Consider the following 23,149-nt stretch of genomic DNA (forward strand, 5'->3'; position numbering starts at 1 on the left):
GCTCATGCGTGTAGCCTTACTGCCTTCTTGAGTCATCCTCTTTGAAGTTCCAGCCTTCATGATGTGGCTGTCCCAAAGTCCATGACTTCCCAAGGTGAATCTGGCCACTCTTGACCATATCAAGTAATTAGAACCCTCAAGGGTTACTGGAATAAGAATCTCTGATTTTTCCATCAAGAACAGAGTTTTGGATGAACTTTGCTTATTTTGGCAAATTCTGGAAATGAGATTGAAGAACATCCCAAGAACAGGATGAACTTTGCCAAAAATAGAGAAAAACACAGAGAATTTGCGGAAGTAAATGAGGTTTCAAAGAGCTTGTGGCTCTGATACCATGTGAGAATTGATAGATTATGGAATCAAAGAGAGATAAGTGTCTGGAGAAATGAAGAACACTGATGAACAAGAGAGAGAGAGGTAAAAACGAAATTGAGAGAGAGAGAGAGAGAGAGAGAGAGAGAGACAAAGAGAGAAAATGATTTCTTAGTTTATTATCTTGGTGAGGTGATTACATATATAGGCAATACAAATATCTTGCTGAGCTATTAAATTTAATAGTTCTCAGAATGTGATTAAACTAATTAGGAAGAGTCCAACTGTTGGGGGCAGGCACAGCAGGCAGGACCACAGCAGACTGAACTTGAAAGTGACAGGACCTAACGGTCACATTGTGCTCCATTTCCTTAGCTCTTCACATGATGCATCTCTGGCTGTGTTCCTAGCTGTCTTGGCGAGTTTACTTGTGTGTTTCCTCATCACATAAACTCGCCCCATTGGTTTCTTTGCTTGCACTCCACTCTTAGGTTTGTACGGACTACCTTGCTCTCAAGGTAACCTCTCTTCTTGATTAATTCAAATCTCTTCACACCTTGCCTCTCTACTGTAATCACCTTCACTTACTACAGTTTATTGCTTCATCTCAACACTAAGAAAGATGGAAGTTGGCGCATGTGTGTTGATTGTAGAGCAATCAACAACATAACAGTGAAGTATCGCCACCCTATTCCTAGATTGGATGATATGCTTGATGAATTGTATGGTTCTAGCATCTTTTCTAAGATAGATCTTAAGAGTGGATATCACCAAATTAGGATGAAAGAGGGAGATGAATGGAAAACTGCTTTTAAAATTAAGCATGGGTTGTACGAGTGGTTAGTTATGTCCTTTGGATTAACCAATGCTCCTAGTACTTTCATGAGATTAATGAACCATTTTCTTAGGTCCTTTATAGGATTGTTTGTTGTGGTTTACTTTGATGATATCCTAGTTTACAGCCAGAGTCTAGAAGAGCATATAGGTCATCTTAAGGCTGTCCTTGATGTTTTGAGAAAAGAGAAGCTTTTTGCTAACCTTAGGAAATGCACTTTCTGTACGGATAACTTGGTCTTCCTAGGCTTTATTGTGAGTGCAGATGGAGTGAAAGTGGATCCAGAGAAGGTGAAAGCTATAAGAGAATGGCCCATCCCTAAGACAGTGAGTGAAGTAAGGAGTTTCCATGGACTTGCTGGCTTCTATAGGCGATTTGTGAGGGATTTCAGTACTATAGCCGCTCCCTTGACTGAGGTTATCAAGAAAGACGTAGGATTCAAATGGGGAGAAGCACAAGAAGCTGCATTCCAATGCCTTAAAGAGAAGCTTACTAATGCCCCTCTTCTTATACTTCCTGATTTTAATAAAACTTTTGAGATTGAATGTGATGCCTCAGGAATTGATATTGGTGCTGTTCTTATGCAGGAGAAAAGACCTATTGCATACTTCAGTGAGAAGCTTGGAGGAGCCACTCTCAACTATGCAACTTATGATAAGGAACTCTATGCTTTGGTGAGGGCCTTGCAGACTTGGCAGCATTATTTATGGCCCAAGGAGTTCGTAATCCACATTGATCCTGAGTCTCTCAAGTACCTTAAAGGCCAAAACAAGCTCAGTAAGAGGCACGCCAGATGGGTAGAATTCATTGAAACCTTCCCTTATGTGATCAAATACAAACAAGGTAAGGAGAATATAGTTGCTGATGCACTATCAAGAAGGTATGCTCTCTTAAACACTCTTGATGTTAAACTATTAGGTTTTGAGCAGATTAAAGGTATGTATGAGACTGATTCTGATTTTAAAGATGCTTATAACTCTTGTGAAAAGGTTGCTACTGGGCATTACTTTAGGCATGAAGGATTTCTTTTCTATGATAATCGTTTGTGTGTGCCTAACTGTTCTTTGAGAGAGTTATTTGTCAGGGAATCTCATGGAGGAAGCCTTATGGGTCACTTTGGTGTTACAAAGACTCTTAAAACCTTGTAGGATCACTTCTTTTGGCCTCGGATGAAAAGAGATGTGGAAAGAATTTGTGAGAGGTGTGCAACTTGTAAACAAGCTAAGTCTAAGGTTCAGTCACATGGTTTGTATACTCCTCTCCCTATTCCTTATCATCCTTGGAATGACATATCTATGGATTTCATTGTGGGATTGCCTAGAACTAGAACTGGAAAGGATTCTATCTTTGTTGTTGTTGATAGATTCTCAAAAATGGCTCATTTCATAGCATGTCACAAAACTGATGATGCATTGCATGTTGCTAACCTGTTCTTTAAAGAGATTGTGTGCATTCATGGCATGCTTAGGACTATTGTTTCTGATAGAGATGCTAAGTTTCTTAGTTATTTTTGGAAAACTCTATGGTCTAAACTAGGTACTAAACTGTTGTTCTCTACTACTTGTCATCCGCAAACTGATGGACAAACTGAAGTAGTTAATAGAACTCTAGGTACTCTCTTGCGTGCATTCATTAAAAAGAATCTGAAGTCTTGGAAGATCATTTGCCACATTGTGAATTTGCATATAACCATGCTGTGCATTCTGCTTCTAAGTTTTCCCCTTTTGAAATTGTTTATGGGTTTAATCCCACCTCTCCTTTGGATCTAATACCTTTACCTGAGTGTGAAAGGATCAGTTTTGATGGCAAAAGGAAGGCAGAGATGGTGAAACAACTCCACGAGCAAGCTAGGCTTAATATTGAAGAGAAGACCAAGCAGTATGTTAAGCATGCCAACAAAGGAAGGCGTGAGATGATCTTTGAAGTAGGTGATCAGGTTTGGGTTCACCTAAGGAAGGAGAGATTTCTAAAGGAGAGGAAGTCCAAGCTAATGCCGAGGATTGATGGACCGTTTGAGATCATAAAGAAGATCAGCAACAATGCCTACAAGCTTGATCTCAAAGGGAAGTATGATGTAAGCAATAGCTTTAATGTTTCTGACTTAATCCCTTTTATTGCAGATGAGTTCGATTTGAGGACAAATCCTTTTCAAGAGGGAGGGGATGATATGATCATGGACCAGCATGCTGATCAAGACGAAGAGTTCCAACTAGCTAAAGAAGATGGGAAGCCTAAAGATGGTGCAACCAAAGAAGATGATGCCTTAGTCATTTCCAATGGCCCCATAACTCGATCCAAAGCTAAGATACTCAAGGAAGCTATTGGAAGATTAATCAAGAAGTGTTTGATGCATGAAGAAAGTCTTGAAGGAAGCTTGATACTTCAAGATACACTTGTTACCATCCAAGCTATCTCACCATCAAGCTGAGTGTTGTCTAGGCTAGCAAGCTATGTGTGCTCTTTTTCCTTATCTTTGTTTTTGTCCCAATGGGTTTTGCAAAGATAGGTTTTTAACGAGGCCATAGTCTTGCTGCTCAAAACTCCTAGATGATGCTCTCGGACCAACCACATGAAGAACCTTATGTTATGTTTTATTTCTCTAAGTATTTATGTCTTTTATTTTGAAAACTCTATCTATGTTGTGTCTTTAATTCTACATTGACTAAAGGAGCGTGTTCCTTTTAGTTTGAGTTGATTGGAGCCTGTTCCAAGTCTCTCACTATATATATGTGTGTGCCGCAACCCTAGTAATCTATCAAGTCTTCTTTTAATCAAAACCTTTGTGTTTTCTTCTCCCTTTGCTTTTGCGAGTTAAGAGAGTGTCTGGTGTGAAATCCAGTCTGTTGGTGTGTAATATCCAACGCCCAAGGGCTTTAGAAAGGTGTGTCATATCCGATCTAAGCCTAGGAGTATCAAGGAGCCTTTCCGCAGCCTCTTGTGTCACCATTCGATCCACCACCTTGATAAGCTTGAGTCCTTGACTCGTTTATGCAAGGATCTATCCATATCCATCCAGAGAAGCATCCTAGGAGTTCATTAAGTGGTATCAGAGCACTCTGGAAGGGGAGTTTCGATTTCTCTTATCATTCTCATCCGATCTGTTCATCACCATTCATATCATTAATAGATCTGTGTTTTTGAGTTGTTGTTCACTAGATCTGCTTCTTTTCATCATTATAACTGATAGATCTATTGTTTTTGTAATCACCATGATAGATCTAAGAGTTTCAATCAAGTTTTCATTAAGAACTTTTCAACTTCTCATCGATCTCGTTTCAAGTTTCAAAATCCGAAAGTTCTATTGTGTTTGTGAGTCTCGATCTGTTGTTAGAAGTAATAGATCCTTATATGTTTCATCTCATTTCGTCATCTGTTAGAATTTGATCTGTGTTGTTGTATTTCGAATCTGAAAAGGAATTCAAATCGTTGCGTATTGATCAAGTATCCTTTGCCGCCTTGTTTTAAAATTTTCTTGTTTCCTTATTTGAATCCTTTGTGTTTTGATTTCTTTGAACTACTTGTTCAAATCTTTGTGAATCAGGAAGCAATGGGATCCGAGGATGATGAGGCAACTCTTATGAGAAGAAACAAGCTATTACAAGAAGCAATAACCAAAGATATCCTTTCAGCCATGGAGAAGTTGTTGGAGGATAAACTCGATCAAAGGCTATCTGATAGACAAGACCAGAATGCTGAGCAGAGACGTGAGCCAAGGAGCAATAGGCATGGTCGTCGTGAGCATGCTGGATCAGAAGAGACTGATAACTTCTATGAGAGAAGTAGCCATAGCTCTGGATCAAGACACATCAGTAGGAGATCGCGACATGATCATGAGGGCAGAAGGCATAGGCGCAATGAGCTATCAGGATTAAAGCTTAAGATCCCTCCTTTCCATGGCAAGGCTGATCCGGATGCGTATCTTGAGTGGGAAAAGAAGATAGAGCTTGTCTTCAATTGTCAACACTACTCTGAGATTAAAAAGGTTCAAGTTGCTGCTACTGAGTTCAATGACTATGCATTGAGTTGGTGGGATCAGTTGGTTACAAACAAGAGGTGCAATGGGGAGTTTCCTATTGAGACATGGGCTGAGATGAAGTCTTTGATGCGTAGAAGGTTTGTTCCCAGCCACTATCACCGTGATCTTCACCAAAAGCTGAGGCTTCTTACCCAAGGTTCCAAGTCTGTGGAGGAATACTATCAAGAGATGGAGTTGCTTATGTTGAGAGCTAAGGTCTCTGAAGATAGTGAAGCTACCATGGCACGGTTTCTTGGTGGGCTCAACCGTGAGATACAAGACAGAGTAGAGATGCAGCACTACTTGGAGATAGAAGAGATGCTACACAAAGCTATCTTGGTAGAGCAACAAGTTAAGAGAAGAAGTCATGCGCGTGGCAGCTATAGTTCCAGTAGATACCAGACTTCTAAGGAAGACAAACCAAGCTATCAGAAAGAGGTCAAGCCACAGCCAAAGGAAGAGTCTAAGCCTAGTAGCATCTACAGCAAGGATAAAGGTAAAACAGAGGCTACCAGCTCGCGTGCAAGAGATGTGAAGTGCTTTAAGTGTCAAGGGCGTGGGCACTATGCTAATGAGTGTACCAACAAGAGAGTTATGGTTCTCTTAGAGAATGGCGAGTATGAATCTGAAGATGAAAGACCAGAGACTGAGCAAGAATCTTCAGAAGCAGAGTATGAAGAGAAACCAGTTCACAGTAGGCTTTTGGTTGCAAGAAGGACTCTCAGCTTGCAAAACAAAACCGAGGAGCTAGAGCAAAGAGAAAACCTGTTCTACACTCGTTGTACGGTGCAAGGAAAAGTTTGTAGTCTGATAATTGATGGTGGAAGCTGTGTTAATGTTGCTAGTGAGACAATGGTAAAGAAGCTTAGCTTGAAGACTCAAAAACATCCTAGACCATACCGACTACAGTGGCTCAATGAAGAAGGGGAAATGAAGGTATCCACACAGGTGTCAATTCCTTTATCCATTGTAAGATATGAAGATGAGATCCTATGTGATGTGATACCAATGGAAGCCAGTCATATCTTGCTTGGGAGACCATGGCAGTTTGATAGACGAGTTACACACAATGGCTTTACTAACAAGCATACCTTTGAGTTCAACGGCAAGAAGACTACCCTGGTACCTCTGACTCCTAAAGAAGTGCATCAAGATCAGCTACAGCTTCAGAAAAAGAAAGAAATAGATCTTAAACCAGAACAGAGCAAGCAGCACAACTTCTATGCCAAAACTGGTGACATCAAAAGATCTCTTTACTCTAATCAATCAGTTCTTTTATTTCTTTTAAAAGAATCTCTTGTTAGTTAACTGATTGCACACCGGTGTATCCGAGTGAGATGTCAGCTCTTTTACAGGATTATCAAGATGTGTTTCCAGAAGAGAGTCCCACTGGTTTACCACTTATATAAGGGATTGAGCATCAGATAGACTTTGTACCAGGTTCTACTCTTCCCAATAGACCAGCCTACAGAACTAACCCGGTTGAGACCAAGGAGCTACAAAGGCAGGTTGAGGAACTGATGGAGAAAGGCCACATCCGTGAGAGCATGAGTCCTTGTGCTGTTCCAGTGCTCCTGGTGCCTAAGAAAGATGGAAGCTGGCGCATGTGTGTTGATTGTAGAGCAATCAACAACATAACAGTGAAGTATCGCCACCCTATTCCTAGATTGGATGATATGCTTGATGAATTGCATGGTTCTAGCATCTTTTCTAAGATAGATCTTAAGAGTGGATATCACCAAATTAGGATGAAAGAGGGAGATGAATGGAAAACTGCTTTTAAAACTAAGCATGGGTTGTACGAGTGGTTAGTTATGTCCTTTGGATTAACCAATGCTCCTAGTACTTTCATGAGATTAATGAACCATGTTCTTAGGTCCTTTATAGGATTGTTTGTTGTGGTTTACTTTGATGATATCCTAGTTAACAGCCAGAGTCTAGAAGAGCATATAGGTCATCAGGCTGTCCTTAAGAGAGTGTCTGGTGTGTAGTATCCAGTCTGTTGGTGTGTAATATCCAACGCCCAAGGGCTTTAGAAAGGTGTGTCATATCCGATCTAAGCCTAGGAGTATCAAGGAGCCTTTCCGCAGCCTCTTGTGTCACCATTCGATCCACCACCTTGATAAGCTTGAGTTCTTGACTCGTTTATGCAAGGATCTATCCATATCCATCCAGAGAAGCATCCTAGGAGTTCATTAATATCCCACCTTCTATCCAGATGATTCCAGATAGCCTGTTCGGACATATGCCATTATTTTCATGATTCTTATCAGGCTAGGATGAACCACGATCTAAGAAGCTTTATTTGGAACCACTAATCAGTAGAGAATAACCAGGAAGTTGAATAAATCTCATAGGAGTTGTGAGGAAGAAGATATCCCACTTTCTATCCAGAAGATTCCAGATTAGCCTATTCGGACATATGACAATATCTTCATGATTCTTATCAAACCAGGATGAACCACGATCTAAGAAGTTTTATTTGGAACCACTAATCAGTGGAGAATAACCAGGAAGTTGAATAAATCTCAAAAGTGTTGTGAGCAAGAAGATATCCCACCTTCTATCCAGATGATTCCAGATTAGCCTGTTCGGACATATGCCATTATCTTCATGATTCTTATCAAACCAGGATGAACCTCGATCTAATAAGCTTTATTTGGAACCACTAATCAGTGGAGAATAACCAGGAAGTTGAATAAATCTCATAAGTGTTGTGAGCAAGAAGATATCCCACCTTCTATCCAAATGATTCCAGATTAGCCTGTTCGGACATATGCCATTATCTTCATGATTCTTATCAAACCAGGATGAACCACGATCTAAGAAGCTTTATTTGGAACCACTAATCAGTGGAGAATAACCAGGAAGTTAATAAATCTCATAAGTGTTGTGAGCAAGAAGATATCCCACTTTCTATCCAGATGATTCCAGATTAGCCTGTTCGGACATATGGCAATATCTTCATGATTCTTATCAAACCAGGATGAACCAATATGTAAGAAGCTTGATTGGGAACCACTAATCAATGGAGAATAACCAGGAAGTTGAATAAATCTCATAGTAGTTGTGAGTAAAAAGATATCCCACCTTCTATCCAGATGATTCCAAATTAGCATGTTCGGACATATGGCAATATCTTCATGATTCTTATCAAACCAGGATGAACCAATATATAAGAAGCTTGATTGGGAACCACTAATCAGTGGAAAATAACCAGGAAGTTGAATAAATCTCATAGGAGTTGTGAGTAAGAAGATATCCCACTTTTTATCCAGATGATTCCAGATTAGAATGTTCGGACATATGGCATTATCTTCATCATTCTTATCAAACCCGGATGAACCACGATCTAAGAAGCTTTATTTGGAACCACTAATCAGTAGAGAATAACCAGGAAGTTGAATAAATCTCATAGGAGTTGTGAGTAAGAAGATATCCCACTTTCTACCCAGATGATTCCAGATTAGCCTGTTCGGACATATGGCAATATCTTCATGATTCTTATCAAACCAGGATGAACCACGATCTAAGAAGTTTTATTTGGAACCACTAATCAGTGGAGAATAACCAGGAAGTTGAATAAATCTCATAAGTGTTGTGAGCAAAAGATATCCCACCTTCTATCCAGATGATTCCAGATTAGCTTGTTCGGACATATGCCATTATCTTCATGATTCTTATCAGACCAGGATGAACCACGATCTAAGGAGCTTTTTATTGGAACCACTAATCAGTAGAGAATAACCAGGAAGTTGAATAAATCTCATAGGAGTTGTGAGTAAGAAGATATCCACTTTCTATCCAGATGATTCCAGATTAGCCTATTCGGACATGTGGATATGGATCTAAGTTGCTTGTTCGAATAAACAACTCAACAAAGACAAAGAGATGGCTTGATGTGGTGAGGTTTTGATTGATTCACACAACCAAAAGATGGATCGAAGTGTAACCACAAGTTCTATGATGAGGAACTTGATATAACACGATTTTGCTCTCAAGAATGCTTCTCACAAACTCTCAAAAGGCTTAGTAGTTGCTAGGGGCAAACTGACTCATATATTTCATAAAGGTTAAAGATACATGACTGCTTATAAGGGACTTATATAGTGTCCAATGCAGTTGTGCCCTTCTAGGGGTCTTGAAGCAAAACAATACAAAGACTCGATCTAGGACTTAAGAAAGCATAGGCTAAACAATGCCTGACTCAACGAAATGAAATAAAAGAAATAAAATGTCTCAAGACCCTGCAAGATAAACCATAGGATATAAATCATAATGTAAAATGGACTTACCTTACTTACCTTGTTGCGGATGAGATTTGAAAAGAAAGTAGCCGTTGGAGAGGAGCCTCCTTTGATCTTGTGAAGTGATGTCGTTTGAAGGCTTGCTCTTCTCTTCTCAATGCTCACCGTTTCACTTAGGCGTGATGACAAATAAGGAAAACCATTCCTTTGTGAGGAAGAATGGACCATATATTATCATCATCCTTTGGACCAACTTGTATAACATAAGCCTATCTTTATTAGCTTCTCCTCCGATTATAGTGAATTGATCCATGCGGTTTGTGATGGCTTCTAGCTTGGTGTTGATGTTGTTCTTGATGAGAAGAACTTCTATGGCTTTGTTAAAGCTGGCAGTAACACCTCTAGTTCCTGATCTTGTCCTTGGAGCTTGTCTAAGTGTGGGGATGTTGATGTCTGGTTCTCTGTCCTCATCATCTCTCCTCTTGAGAAGGTTCTGACCTCAGAACAGTTTCATCTGCATGAAAGTAAGATTAAATCTGACACATTGAAAGTAGAAGAAACATTGAACTCAACCGGCAGCTCCAATTGATAGGCATTGTCATTGATCTTCTTCAAGACTTTGAATGGGCCATCTCCTCTTGGTGAGAGCTTGGACTTCCTTTGCTTTGGGAACCTCTCGGACCTCATATGTAACCAAACCCAATCTCCTGGTTCAAATGAAACCTCCTTTCTTCCCTTGTCACCTTGCTTCTTGTTGTGCTCATTTTGCTTCTCTAGGTTCTCTTTAACCTTCTGGTGGATTTTCTTCATAAGTTCAGCCTTAGTCTCACCATCAGTACTCACCATTTGATCCTTTTGTGGTAGAATAGGAGAGAGATCTAAAGGAGTCATTGGCTTAAAACCATACACAATCTCAAAAGGTGAAAGTTTAGTAGCTGAATGAGGAACTCTATTATAAGCAAATTCAATGAAAGGTAAACAATCAAGCCAATTCCTCAAGTTCTTACCAACCGTGGCTCTCAAGAGAGTGGATAGAGTGCGGTTAACAACCTCAGTTTGTCCATCAGTTTGAGGATGGCAAGTGGTAGAGAACAAGAGCTTGGTACCTAACTTCCTCCAAATGGTCCTCCAAAAGTGGCTCAAGAACTTTGTGTCCCTGTCAGAAACAATAGTTCTAGGAATACCATGAAGCTTAACCACTTCCTTAAAAATAAATCAGCAGTTTGAGTAGCATCATTAGTCTTATTGCAAGGAATAAAATGAGCCATCTTAGAAAACCTGTCCACCACAACAAAGATGGAGTCCTTGTTCCTGATCTTTGGCAAACCTAAAACAAAATCCATGGAAATATCTATCCAAGGTAGGTCAGGAATAGGTAAAGGAATGTAGAGACCATGAGGATGTAACCTGGATTTAGCTTTGAGACAAACAATGCATCTTGCGCATAGCTTCTCAACATCTCTTCTCAAGTGTGGCCAATAGAAGTGTTCTGCCACTATACTCAAGGTTTTGTCACGTCCAAAGTGTCCCATAAGTCCACCACCATGTGCTTCTCTCAAGATCAAGTCTCGCATGGAACCTTGTGGATACACAACCTCTTATCTTTAAATAGAAACTCATCATGCTGATAGAAAGATCCAAATGCTGCTTGCTTGCATTGCTTGTAGATGTCTCCAAAGTCTGGATCTTCTTGGTACTGCTCTTTGATGTGTTCAAACCCCATTACCTTGGCTTCCATCAAAGATATAAGCGCATGCCTTCTTGACAAAGCATCAGCTACAATGTTCTCCTTTCCTTTCTTGTACTTGATGATATAAGGAAAAGATTCCACAAACTCTAGCCACCTTGCGTGCCTCTTCTTCAAGGTAGTTTGTCCTCTCAAATACTTGAGTGTTCTCGTGGTCAGTGTGGATCACAAACTCCTTAGAGAGTAGATAGTGCTGCCAAGTCTCCAATGACCTCACTAGTGCATATTGTGAGAAAATAATAGATTAGGATGTGAGAGTAAGGAGAAACAGAGTATAGGCGTGTGTAGTGATGAATAGAGTAAAGAGATTTATGTGAGAATCAAAGAGAGAGTAATGGAGAGTAATGTAGTATTTGTGACTAACTGAGAGAGATTAAGTGAGAGTGAGTATCAGAGAGATTATGCACGAAATTGAGAGAGAGTTTAGAGTAACCAGAGAGAATACAGACTTAGAGAAAATGAAGAAAGAGAACTCCTCTCCCTTAGTTTCATTTGTGATACATGAAGGCTTAATATAGCCAATACAGCAACTTGCAACAACAATAAACTATGAATAAACAAGGGAATCATAAACTATATTATTCTGAGGGAAAAGAGGATCAGAGCAGGCTGGTGTAGAGCAGACTGGCGTGCTCAGAACTGCAGATAGTGACCTTTCCTAACAGTCCTCTCTCTTAAGCCCAACATGTGACTTTTAATCTAATTTAATCCCAACTTGCCTGAGCTCTCTCCAACGGCCTGATACCCTTTTTTAAACTTCAAATATGCTTCATTAGACTATGCTGGACGAGTTCCCCACCTAGCTTGACTTCCAAGGCACTCTAGGTTAGGTTTTGTTACTTGCGCACCAAGACTGTCCAAACAGATTCAAATCTGCTTGTTCTGGTTTGCTTGCTCTTGATGCTTGGTCTCTTCACTAACTCAAGCTTATTTATCTTCTTTCCAACACTCCCCCTCAAGCTTGACCATAGGAGATCCTTGGGCAAGCTTGGAACTATGAAGAAGCTCCCTCATTAAAACCTTGCAAAGAAAACCTCATGGGATAAAACTTTGCAAGGGAAAAAGAGTAGAGTTCAACACAGCCTGGGGATTGGCCAGTGAGTCTAAGGAACTCAGATAACTAATGGTGGAGTCCTTAGACTCTGGATCATGGCCTGACTTGTGCTGCAAGGATGAACTCCATAACTTGCACACACCAACATCTCGGAACTCTTCTTTTAGGCCGGTTGTGTCTCCCCCTCTCTTCTGACTACTCGCCATCTTGAAAGGCTTAGGGACCACCAGCTTCTACTTCAGAGAGCTCCAACTAAGGTACCTGATACATTATCCCAAAGGTGCATCAGTTCTTAAGGCAATGAATTTACTCACATCAAGCTCAATAACATTTTAAGTATAAGAACCATCATGAATGTATTGAGATGAGTTTAAGGCACTTCCCTTTCATCAGTATGTGGGGAGTGAACTCCACTTGAATCCCCACTTGGTAAAGACACAATCCGGATCATGGAAGCTCAATCTCATGCTTGGAACTGAGAAATGGAAGGACCAAGCTCGTATGGAAGGCATATGTTCTCTAGATGGCTTCTTTGATCCGGTTGGTAATGAGTAATGCAGGAGTGAACTCCACTACTTGCAAACTCCACTTTTGATCTGAGTGAACTCCACTTCTGATCTCTGGTGAGGCAATGGCCGAATTGAATCTTCAGGATAGCTCACCAGTACCCCTCCTCAAGCTTGATCCAGAGTCCTTAGACTGAGTAAAAAGGACCAAGCTTGGAAGTGAGCAATACTGAGTCTTGAAACCAGGAGCGCATCACCCCTACAGCTGCGCTTAAGTCAACCAGTTCATCCCTTGATCTCATCTCCACTGCCTCTTGTGTTTCTTTTGAACCAGGAGCTCAACACCCAAACAGGCTGCGCTTAATTCAACCGGTTCTTGCAATTCATGAGGATCTCCAGCTTGGTGTGTGACTGATCAAACACTGGTCTGCCTCTCCATCAATACTCCTTCTGGCAGTATCTTCAAAGCCCAGCCATATTTTATTTCAGCCCCCACTTATTACCACCTGGTCTCCTCTTTAACAATTTCTCCATGGTCAGGAATATACACCATGTGTAGGCTCTGAACAGCATGGGCAAAGCCTTCTTCTTTGTCTTGATTTGATGATGGACAGAGACAACACTTGTGTACCTGAAACATCACTCAAACTCCAGCAAGAATCAGACCACACACACTAGGATCAACCCTTGATAACTCATCAAGTCTGATCCCAATGTTTAAGAAAAATGCAATGGACAGGATCTAAACAACTCATCTAGTTCAAATCCATGCAAACAACACACTAGATGATCAAGAATGATAACTCATCAAGAACAGAGACTAAACAACTAGACAAATCAACTAATCACTTTAAACAGAATGAATGCACTACAAGACCAGGAAACTCTCCTAGACCTTTAGCAATGCAACAAGACAATGACAGTGGCTAAACAACTCGCCTAGCACACACACAACTTAGATCAATGATTCTAGGACAGAAGCTAAACATAACCATGCTAGCAAACTTATAATCCTAAACCATTGCACACACAACAGAAACAATTTAAAAAAAATTGAACAAGCTCATATTAAAGTTCAGGAGGTTAGCTTACAACTCAAGGAACCTGAGCTAGTTCCTTGTACCTCCATGGACATGGTTTATCTGAACTTGGCAGGTTTGAGGTGTGGGTAAAGATCCCAACACTTCTCCTTGGTGTGCCCCTCACGCTGACAGTGCTCACATTTGAGTTCTCCCCCCTCTGACTTCTTGTACTTGGCGGATGCTTTGTTTGCAAGTGAAAGAGACTCCTTTCCTCCAAACAAGCTATGTGAGCCAAACTCCTTTTGGACTTGAGAGCACACTTCATCCAGAGTGGGAAGCTTCTCTGACCTCAATATGTGCTTAATGAGGTCAGTATACATTGGGCTGAGGGTAAGAAGTAGCCCAAACACCTTGTCTTGCTCTCTTCTTTCATGGATGATGGTTGGATCTGTTGTAGAAGGTCTTAATGACTCAAGCTCACCCCACAGAGAGTTAAACTTGCCAAAATGAGCAGTAAACTCCATCTCCTCCTGAGACAGGTTGTTTATAGCCTCCTTGAGCTCATACACCCTTGTGAGGTTGGATGAGTTTCCATAGACCTTGTAGAGAGTCTCCCAAAGCTCCTTAGCACTCTCACAGTATGAGTAAGATTCCATAATAGAAACTGAAAGAGAGCTTTGGAGAACAGACAAGACCAGTAGGTCTTCTTGCTGCCATTTGGTGCTGGTTTGCTTTGGAGCTGCTTGTAGACAATGCTCCCACAACCCTTGTCCTCCAAGTGCTGTCTTCATCACCCTAGACCAGACAAGGTAATTTGACCCCTTTAGCACCACAGAAACCACCATGCTTCTTGGTTTCTCCATTATGAAGAGTTTTGGACCAGTGGATAATAGATGGTACCCACTGGTTTTGCAAGAACAGAGCTTGAAGCTGGACTTTGATGAGGCTTGCTGGACTGAGCTGAAGCCTTCTTGAGTTCCAGAAGCTAAAGTCCTCCTTTATCTTGATATCTGGTGAGTCTATTCCCTCCTGGAACAGCTTTGGACCAGAAGATACAAGGATGAACAGAAACAGAGTTTAAAGAGAGATTTGAACTAGAAAAGATTTGCGGAAGCTGTATAGGTTCTCAAGAGCTTGTAGCTCTGATACCATGTGAGAAAATAATAGATTAGGATGTGAGAGTAAGGAGAAACAGAGTATAGGCGTGTGTAGTGATGAATAGAGTAAAGAGATTTATGTGAGAATCAGAGAGAGTAATGGAGAGTAATGTAGTATTGTGACTAACTGAGAGAGATTAAGTGAGAGTGAGTATCAGAGAGATTTATGCACGAAATTGAGAGAGAGTTAGAGTAACCAGAGAGAATACAGACTTAGAGAAAATGAAGAAAGAGAACTCCTCTCCCTTAGTTTCATTTGTGATACATGAAGGCTTAATATAGCCAATACAGCAACTTGCAACAACAATAAACTATGAATAAACAAGGGAACATTAAAACTATATTATTCTGAGGGAAAAGAGGATCAGAGCAGGCTGGTGTAGAGCAGACTGCGTGCTCAGAAACTGCAGATAGTGACCTTTCCTAACAGTCCTCTCTCTTAAGCCCAACATGTGACTTTTAATCTAATTTAATCCCAACTTGCCTGAGCTCTCTCCAACGGCCTGATACCCTTTTAAACTTCAAATATGCTTCATTAGACTATGCTGGACGAGTTTCCCCACCTAGCTTGACTTCCAAGGCATCTAGGTTAGGTTTTGTTACTTGCGCACCAAGACTGTCCAAACAGATTCAAATCTGCTTGTTCTGGTTTGCTTGCTCTTGATGCTTGGTCTCTTCACTAACTCAAGTTATTTATCTTCTTTTCCAACACATATAACTCTTTATCATAGGTAGGATAGTTGAGTGTAGCTCCATGTAACTTCTCACTGAAGAATGCTACTGGCTTTCCTCCTTGAGTCAACACTGCTCCAATACCTGTCCCTGATGCATCACATTCAATCTCAAAAGTTTTGTTAAAATCAGGTAAGACTAAAACAGGAGCATTAGTTAAACTATCTTTGAGGTTTTGAAAAGCCTCATCCTGTTCACTTCCCCATTTGAAAGCCACATCTTTCTTGATTACTGAAGTTAATGGGGCTGCTATGGTGCTCAAGTCTCGGACAAATCTTCTATAGAAGCTTGCTAGTCCATGGAAACTCCTCACATGACCTATTGTAGTTGGCGTGGGCCACTCTTGTACTGTTTTGATCTTCTCTTCATCCACCTTTAGACCCTGTGAACTAACAACAAAGCCTAGGAAAACTAGTTGATCAGTGCAAAAGGTACATTTCTTGAGATTAGCATAAAGATGCTCTTGGCGCAAGGTTTCCAAAACCTTTTCAAGATGAATAAGATGATCTTCTATGCTGTTGCTATAGACTAAGATATCATCAAAGTATACAACTACAAACTTACAGATGTACCCCCTTAGAACATGGTTCATGAGGCGCATGAAAGTGCTTGGAGCATTAGTAAGACCAAATGGCATGACTAGCCATTCATAGAGACCTCTCTTGGTCTTGAAAGCAGTCTTCCACTCATCTCCTTCTTTCATTCTTACCTGGTGATAACCACTCTTCAAATCTATCTTTGAGAAGATAGTGGCACCACTGAGTTCATCTAGCATGTCATCTAGTCGTGGGATTGGATGTCCATACTTGATGGTGATGTTGTTTATGGCTCGGCAATCAACACACATCCTCCAAGTCCCATCTTTCTTTGGCACTAGAAGAACTGGAACTGCACAAGGACTTAGACTTTCTCTTATGTATCCCTTGTCCATCAAGTCTTGCACTTGTCTCTCCAATTCCTTGGCTTCCTCCGGATTGACTCTATAGGCTGGTCGGTTTGGTAATGGAGCTCCTGGTACTAGATCAATCTGATGTTATATTCCTCTTATTGGTGGTAAGCCAGCAGGAATATCTTCTGGAAAGATATCAGGGAACTTCTCAAGTAGTTGCACAACTTCTGGTGGAAGTTCTTGATCTTTATAATCTGTCAAAACACCTTCCTTAAAGATCATTAGTAGCACCTGTGTTTTGTTCTCTAAAGATTTTAAAACTTTAGATGGACTAATATAGAGATTAGTCTTACTTACCTTGTTTCCTTTGCTCATATCCTTTTGCAAGTCAAAGACTTGTTGTGGGGTTAAAGGAGCTAGGTTGTGCTTGCGGTTGTTGTGAGTGAAACTATAGTAGTTGGTGCGTCCGTTGTGTATGGTCTCCTTATCAAATTGCCAAGGCCTGCCAAGCAAAAGATGTCCAGCTTGCATAGGAACCACATCACAAATTACCTTGTCAGCATATCGGCCTATGCTGAAAGAAACTTCCACTTGTTCACCAATCTTTAGCTCGGTTTCATCATTTAACCACTTCAATCTATAAGGTCTTGGATGCGTGGTTGTTTTGAGACCTAGCTTATCAACCAAATACTTGCTAGCAACATTAGTACATGAACCACCATCAATGATCAAGCTACATACCTTAGATTCAATGGTGCATCTTGTATGAAAGATGTTTTCCCTTTGAATGGTTTCTGGTTCGAACATGGCACTAAGTACTCTTCTTGTCACAAGTATCTCTCCCTCATCTGGATAATCAGTGATCTCTTCATCAGTAGCATCCGCTTCTTCTTCTTCTTGAGTCTCATATCCTCCATCTTCTCTAAGGATCATGACTCTTTGATTAGGACAATCTCTTGCATAATGTCCTTTACCTTGGCACTTGTAGCAAGTGATGTCTCGGTTTCTAGGTGCACTAGGCTTGCTTTGATCAGCCTTGTTACCCTTAGATGCATCAGCAGTGGAGTTCTTCTTGAACCGGCTCTCAACCTCAATGGACTTGCCCTTGTCATTTCTTTGAGCTGGGGGAGTCCAAGTGCTCTTACTCCTACTTGTAGCTGCGGTCTTGCGCTTGATGTGTTGCTCTGCTTGGATAGCAAAGTGGATTAGATCATGGAAGTGCTCATAGTTTTGTCTCTCCACCTTTCTTGTTATCCTATCTTGAAGTCCATCCAAGAATTGTGCCATCAAGGTTTCCTCATAATCTTGAACTTCTAAGCGGTTCCTCATAGCATCAAACTCTTCATAGTACTCCTCAACTGTCTTGGAACCTTGGTGAGCTTCCTGAATCTCTTTTGCAAGTCACGGTAGTAGTAACTTGGTACATATCTTCTCCTCAGCATGGCTCTCATGTCATCCCAAAGAGCAATGGGTGCACGCCTTAGCCTTCTCCTCTCGGATAGCTCTCGATCCCACCATGTCAAGGCGGTGTCAGTGAGCTGAGCAGCAGCTAGAGAGACCTTCCTTAGCTCGGAGTAATGGTAGTAGTCAAAGATATACTCCATGCGTGTCTCCCAATCAATGTAGGCATCAGGATTAACCTTTCCAGCAAAGGTTGGTGGCGTGAGCTTCAAGTCCTTGCCTCCTTGCCATTGATCATGCTCTTGATCATGACCTCTTCCTCGGTTTCTTCCTCTATCTCTAGCATTTCTTCTAGGAGGGGGCCTTTGTTCTTCTTCTTCTAGACTCGGCATGTCACTATCCGAATCTTCCTCAGCTTGGGGGTTGTCTTGTTGTTGTTGTTGTTGTTGTTGTTGTTGTTGTTGTTGTTGTTGTTGTTGAGGATTGTTGTTTGCTCCTTGAGCCTGTTGGTTGGCTTGAGCTTGTTGTCCTTGCTCTAGGCGAGTCATCCTCTCACTAATGGACTGCATTGCAACTAGGAGTTGAGCCATAGTGGTTGCGGTATCAGCTGAAGTTGAGCTAGTGTCTCCCATGTCTTGACCTGAAAGAGTTTTCAAGATCAAGTGAAGGTATCAAAGAAATAAATAAAGCTAGTACAGCGACAATATGATGCAAATGGACCGATGCAACTATAGTATAGCAATGAAATATGAAAATGGTATGACAATCTCGAAATGCAAATGCTTGATCTATAAAAGGAAATATGATATGCGATTGGAGCTAGAATGGGAAACTCGAGATGCAAGTAATCAAAAACAAAATTCTTTTGGGTTTTTCTTGATGAATGCGGATCAAACAACAAATCAAACAAACTTTTTTCTTTTCTTTTCGGTTTATATGAAACAAGAACAAGCTAAGAACTTAACAATGGCGAAAATCAAAACAAAAACAAAGAACAATTTTTATGGGTTTTTCTTTTATGAAACTAAACGATCTATCTAATAGGAAAAGAAACAACCTGATTTGGAGCGTTTAAGCTCTGATACCAAAATGATATAGGCACAAAGAGGGCCTTGCTCAAGCTGGTTGGATAGTGGTGAGGATCAAAGAACCGGTTGCTAATGAAGTGGAGTGAGATGGAAGGATCTGATGTAGAGGATGGTTTGAGTGAAGGATCCGGTTGTATTGAGACTCGCAAAGACACCAATGGAGGATGGAAAGCACCACTTGGTCGAATAACCAACTTGATACTTCAAGAGATGAAAGATGGCGTGTTGATGAATGATGGATCCTTGTTGCTTGTTCGTATAAACAACTCAACAATGATATAGAGATGGATAGATGGAGTGAAGGTTGATTGAATCACACAATCAAAGAGATGGATCGAGGTGAAACCACAAACTCTATGGAGAGGAGTTTGATAAATCACGATTTGCTTGGAGGCTGCTTCTCACAAACTCTCAAAGACTTAGGTTTAGTTGCTAGGGGCAAACTGACTCATATATTTCATAAAGGTTAAAGATACATGACTGCTTATAAGGGACTTATATAGTGTCCAATGCAGTTGTGCCCTTCTAGGGGTCTTGAAGCAAAAACAATACAAAGACTCGATCTAGGACTTAAGAAAGCATAGGCTAAACAATGCCTGACTCAACGAAATGAAATAAAAGAAATAAAATGTCTCAAGACCCTGCAAGATAAACCATAGGATATAAATCATAATGTAAATGGACTTACCTTACTTACCTTTGATGCGGATGAGGTTTGAAAAGAAGTAGCCGTTGGAGAGGAGCCTCTTTTGATTCTTGTGAAGTGATGTCGTTTGAAGGCTTGCTCTTCTCTTCTCAATGCTCACCGTTTCACTTAGGCGTGATGACAAATAAGGAAACCATTCCTTTGTGAGGAAGAATGGACCATATATTATTATCATCCTTTGGACCAACTTGTATAACATAAGCTTCATCTTTATTAGCTTCTCCTCCGGTTATAGTGAATTGATCCATGCGGTTTGTGATGGCTTCTAGCTTGGTGTTGATGTTGCTTTTGATGAGAAGGACTTCTATGGCTTTGTTAAAGCTAGCAGCAACACCTCTAGTTCCTGATCTTGTCCTTGGAGCTTGTCTGAGTGTGGGGATGTTGATATCTGGTTCTATGTCCTCATCAATACCTGAAATGGTGAGATATCTTGAAGGACTTTGGTGGGGACTCTGTTGATAAGATAGCATGCGGTCACCACAGCATCTCCCCAAAATCTTTTAGGTACATTGGAGTGAAACATCATGCTCCTTGCAACCTCCATGAGATGGCGATTTTTCCTCTCAGCCACTCCATTTTGTTGTGGTGTGTATGGACAGCTTGTCTGATGTATAATTCCATGTTTTGCTAAGTGTTGTTTGAAAGCATGGCCAGTGTATTCACCTCCATTATCTGACCTAAAAATTTTGATCTTGGAATTGAAATGGTTAGTGACATAGTTTTGGAAGTTAATAAAAGCTTCTAAAACTCTATCTTTACTTGGAATCAGAGTTAGCCAAGTATATTTTGATTTTTCATCTATGAAAGTCACAAAATATTTATGGTTTTCTCTAGAAACACAAGGTGCAGTCCAAACATCAGAGTGAACAAGATCAAAGCAATTCTCATAAATAGTCATTGATGAAGGGAAAACAGATTTATGATGTTTACCAAGAATACAAGCCTCACAAGTTTCATTTTGCAAAGACAGATTAGGTAACATCAATTTCAAAGCATGAGAATGAGGATGGCCTAATCTAGCATGCCATAACACATCATTAGCTAAAACAGAAGCAGAATTAAAAGCATAAGAGGAATCTGATCTAGGCTTGGTATCTTCAAGAAAGTATAGCTCTCCCTTGCTCACACCTTTGCCCAGCATCTTACTGGTCTTAATATCCTGAAAGGCCACATCATTAGGACTAAAAATAACATTGCAATGTAAATCATTAGTGGCTCTTTTCACAGATAAAAGATTAGAAGCAAAGGTTGGCATATAAAAAGCTTGAGATTCTTTATTAAACAGATTCAGATTTCCTACTCCTTCTATGGGAATTCTATCACCATTTGCTATCACAACACTTCCTAGAGCTGGTTTAATATCACTAATCAGTTTAGCATCCCTAATCATATGATGAGAAGCTCCTGAATCAATGATTAAAGGTCTAGCAGTGTGAGATGCAGTGTGAATAGAATTTAAAGCATTAATACTTTGGTTACCAGAGTTTGCATTGAGGGCTTTGATCAAGGCCTCAATGTCTGACTTTCTGATGAATGCATCCTCAGGGGATGGCTGAGACCTGGCGTGAGAGGTGGAACCACCAGTGTGAATTGTAGAGACCAAGGCTCTCCCATCATCTCCCATGCGCATGGAACTAGATGCTGGATGCTCTTGAGCTCTTGCTTCATGTGCTCTGGTCTGGTTGTACTTGTTTGCTGAAGCTGGCCTGAGATGAGGATGGAGGATCCAGCAGTTGGTCTTGGAGTGTCCTTTATACTTGCAATGCTCACAAGTTACTGACTTGTCTCCTCCTCCTCTTGGCTTGAAGTGAGCTTTGTTGGCTGAAGCACTTTCCACCTTCTCAGACTTGTGTGCCATAGACAAGTCTCCTTTCCCACCACCAAATAGTCCATCTGAGCCTATCTCCTTTTGTAGTTGAGCACACACTTCATCATAGCTTGGAAGCTCCTTGTCCCTTAGTATATGCCTAACCACATCAGTGAAGCTTGGACTGAGTGTGAGAAGTAGTCCAAAGACTTTGTCTTGCTCACGCCTGATCTCAAGAGCTTCAGGGTCATTGGTGCTTGGTCTTAGCATCTCCAACTCAGACCATAGCTGGCTGTACTTCCCAAGATGTTTGGTGAAGTCTCCTTCTTCTTGCTGCAAGTTGTTAATGGCTCTCTTCACTTCATAAATTCTTGTGAGGTTTGAAGTGTTGCCATAAACCTTTTGCAAAGTGTCCCACAACTGTTTTGGTGTTGTGCAGTGACAGTAGGTGTCCATGAGTGGACCATCAAGAGAGTTATGCAAGATAGACAGCACCATGAGATCTTCCTGAGCCCATTTGCCTTCATCTATCACTACAATATCCTTGCCATCTTCTCCTTGGGTGATTTTCTTTGGAGCTGAGCTTGAAGTCACATGCTGCCAAAGTCCTCTTCCTCCAAGGGCTGTCATGGTCATCCTAGACCATGTAATGTAGTTTCCTGGTCCCTTGAGTGTAACTGGGATGCGCACAGTGTTGTAAGTCTCCATTCTTCTAGTTAGGCGCCAAGATAATTTTTGAATTTTCAAGGCTGGTTTTGAGGTGAATCAACTCTGGAACTGAGAGAACTCAAGTTTAGAGACAAGATAAACACTCAAAAGAAAGAAATAGAGACAGAATAGAGTGAGCACAGCCAAGAATTTTAAAGAAAATCTCAAGAACACTCAAGAACACTCAAGAACTCAGATTTATTATCCACTGGATAAAAGAAATCTGAAGAGAAATTTGTGAAGTAAAACAGAGAGAAAAATGTAAAAAGAAATCAGAGTGTGTTGCGGAATTGGTTTGGGTACTCAGGAGCTAAGAAGCTCTGATACCATGTTAGAAATAATAAGAACAAATGATGAACAAGTGAAGAACAAGTGAGAGAGAGATGAGATCGTGAGAGATAGAGAGAGAGTGATGTTGCAAAGTAAAGAGAGAGTAAAGAAGGATTTGTTTTCCTTGATTTATTCAGTTTGCATACAATACATATTTAAAGACATGGCAAGATGAATAAGGACAACATGAATAAGAATAAACAAAGCAGCTTCTGATCACTGAAAGTGACCTGACCTAAACGGCCATGAGCCTTAAGTAGATCATGTGACTTTGTTTATTTTAATCCTCTTTGCTGCATAATATCTCCAACGGCTCCCTTGCTTCCTTGAGTGATATTGGCGAGTTTAAACTTGCCTTGTCTTCTAAGGAAAGCTAGGTTGAGCCTTGGTACCTTGAGATTCAAGTCTTGGACATACTTGTTCTTTCAGGCAATGTAGATCAGATCAGTCTCTTCTTTAGGTCGCCTGATCCTCCTCTCCTTCTCATCTTATTATTTATGTCTTTATTTCAATAGATATTGCCATATGTCCGAACAGGCTAATCTGGAATCATCTGGATAAAAAGTGGGATATCTTCTTACTCACAACTCCTG

The 23,149-nt window shown here is 40.7% G+C and overlaps 2 protein-coding genes across 2 annotated transcripts; both read left to right on the forward strand.

Moving 5' to 3' along the window:
- The first annotated feature begins 1,135 nt into the window (after nucleotides 1-1,135).
- LOC130503780 (uncharacterized mitochondrial protein AtMg00860-like) lies at nucleotides 1,136-2,345 on the forward strand. Its single transcript, XM_056998345.1, has 6 exons — nucleotides 1,136-1,151; nucleotides 1,268-1,369; nucleotides 1,412-1,563; nucleotides 1,837-1,924; nucleotides 2,066-2,188; nucleotides 2,296-2,345. The coding sequence occupies exons 1-6, from the start codon at nucleotides 1,136-1,138 to the stop codon at nucleotides 2,343-2,345; spliced, it is 531 nt and encodes a 176-aa protein (XP_056854325.1).
- A 792-nt stretch (nucleotides 2,346-3,137) lies between these two features.
- On the forward strand, nucleotides 3,138-6,470 carry LOC130503779 (uncharacterized). The gene is made up of 2 exons (XM_056998344.1): nucleotides 3,138-3,221; nucleotides 4,689-6,470. The coding sequence occupies exons 1-2, from the start codon at nucleotides 3,138-3,140 to the stop codon at nucleotides 6,468-6,470; spliced, it is 1,866 nt and encodes a 621-aa protein (XP_056854324.1).
- The last annotated feature ends 16,679 nt before the right edge of the window (nucleotides 6,471-23,149 follow it).

This window comes from Raphanus sativus, unplaced genomic scaffold (assembly GCF_000801105.2).
Source record: "Raphanus sativus cultivar WK10039 unplaced genomic scaffold, ASM80110v3 Scaffold1125, whole genome shotgun sequence".
Taxonomy (NCBI): Eukaryota; Viridiplantae; Streptophyta; class Magnoliopsida; order Brassicales; family Brassicaceae; genus Raphanus; species Raphanus sativus.

What these genes read in the sequence shown, in the direction of transcription:
- LOC130503780 (XM_056998345.1), top strand. An exon ending in CCTTAGGAAATGCACTTTCT is followed by an intron (nt 1,370 to 1,411) that starts GTACGGATAACT and finishes TTGTGAGTGCAG; the next exon opens with ATGGAGTGAAAGTGGATCCA. An exon ending in ATTTCTTTTCTATGATAATC is followed by an intron (nt 2,189 to 2,295) that starts GTTTGTGTGTGC and finishes AAAACCTTGTAG; the next exon opens with GATCACTTCTTTTGGCCTCG.
- LOC130503779 (XM_056998344.1), top strand. Translation starts at nt 3,138, where the DNA reads ATGCCGAGGATTGATGGACCGTTTGAGATCATAAAGAAGATCAGCAAC. An exon ending in ATCTCAAAGGGAAGTATGAT is followed by an intron (nt 3,222 to 4,688) that starts GTAAGCAATAGC and finishes TTTGTGAATCAG; the next exon opens with GAAGCAATGGGATCCGAGGA.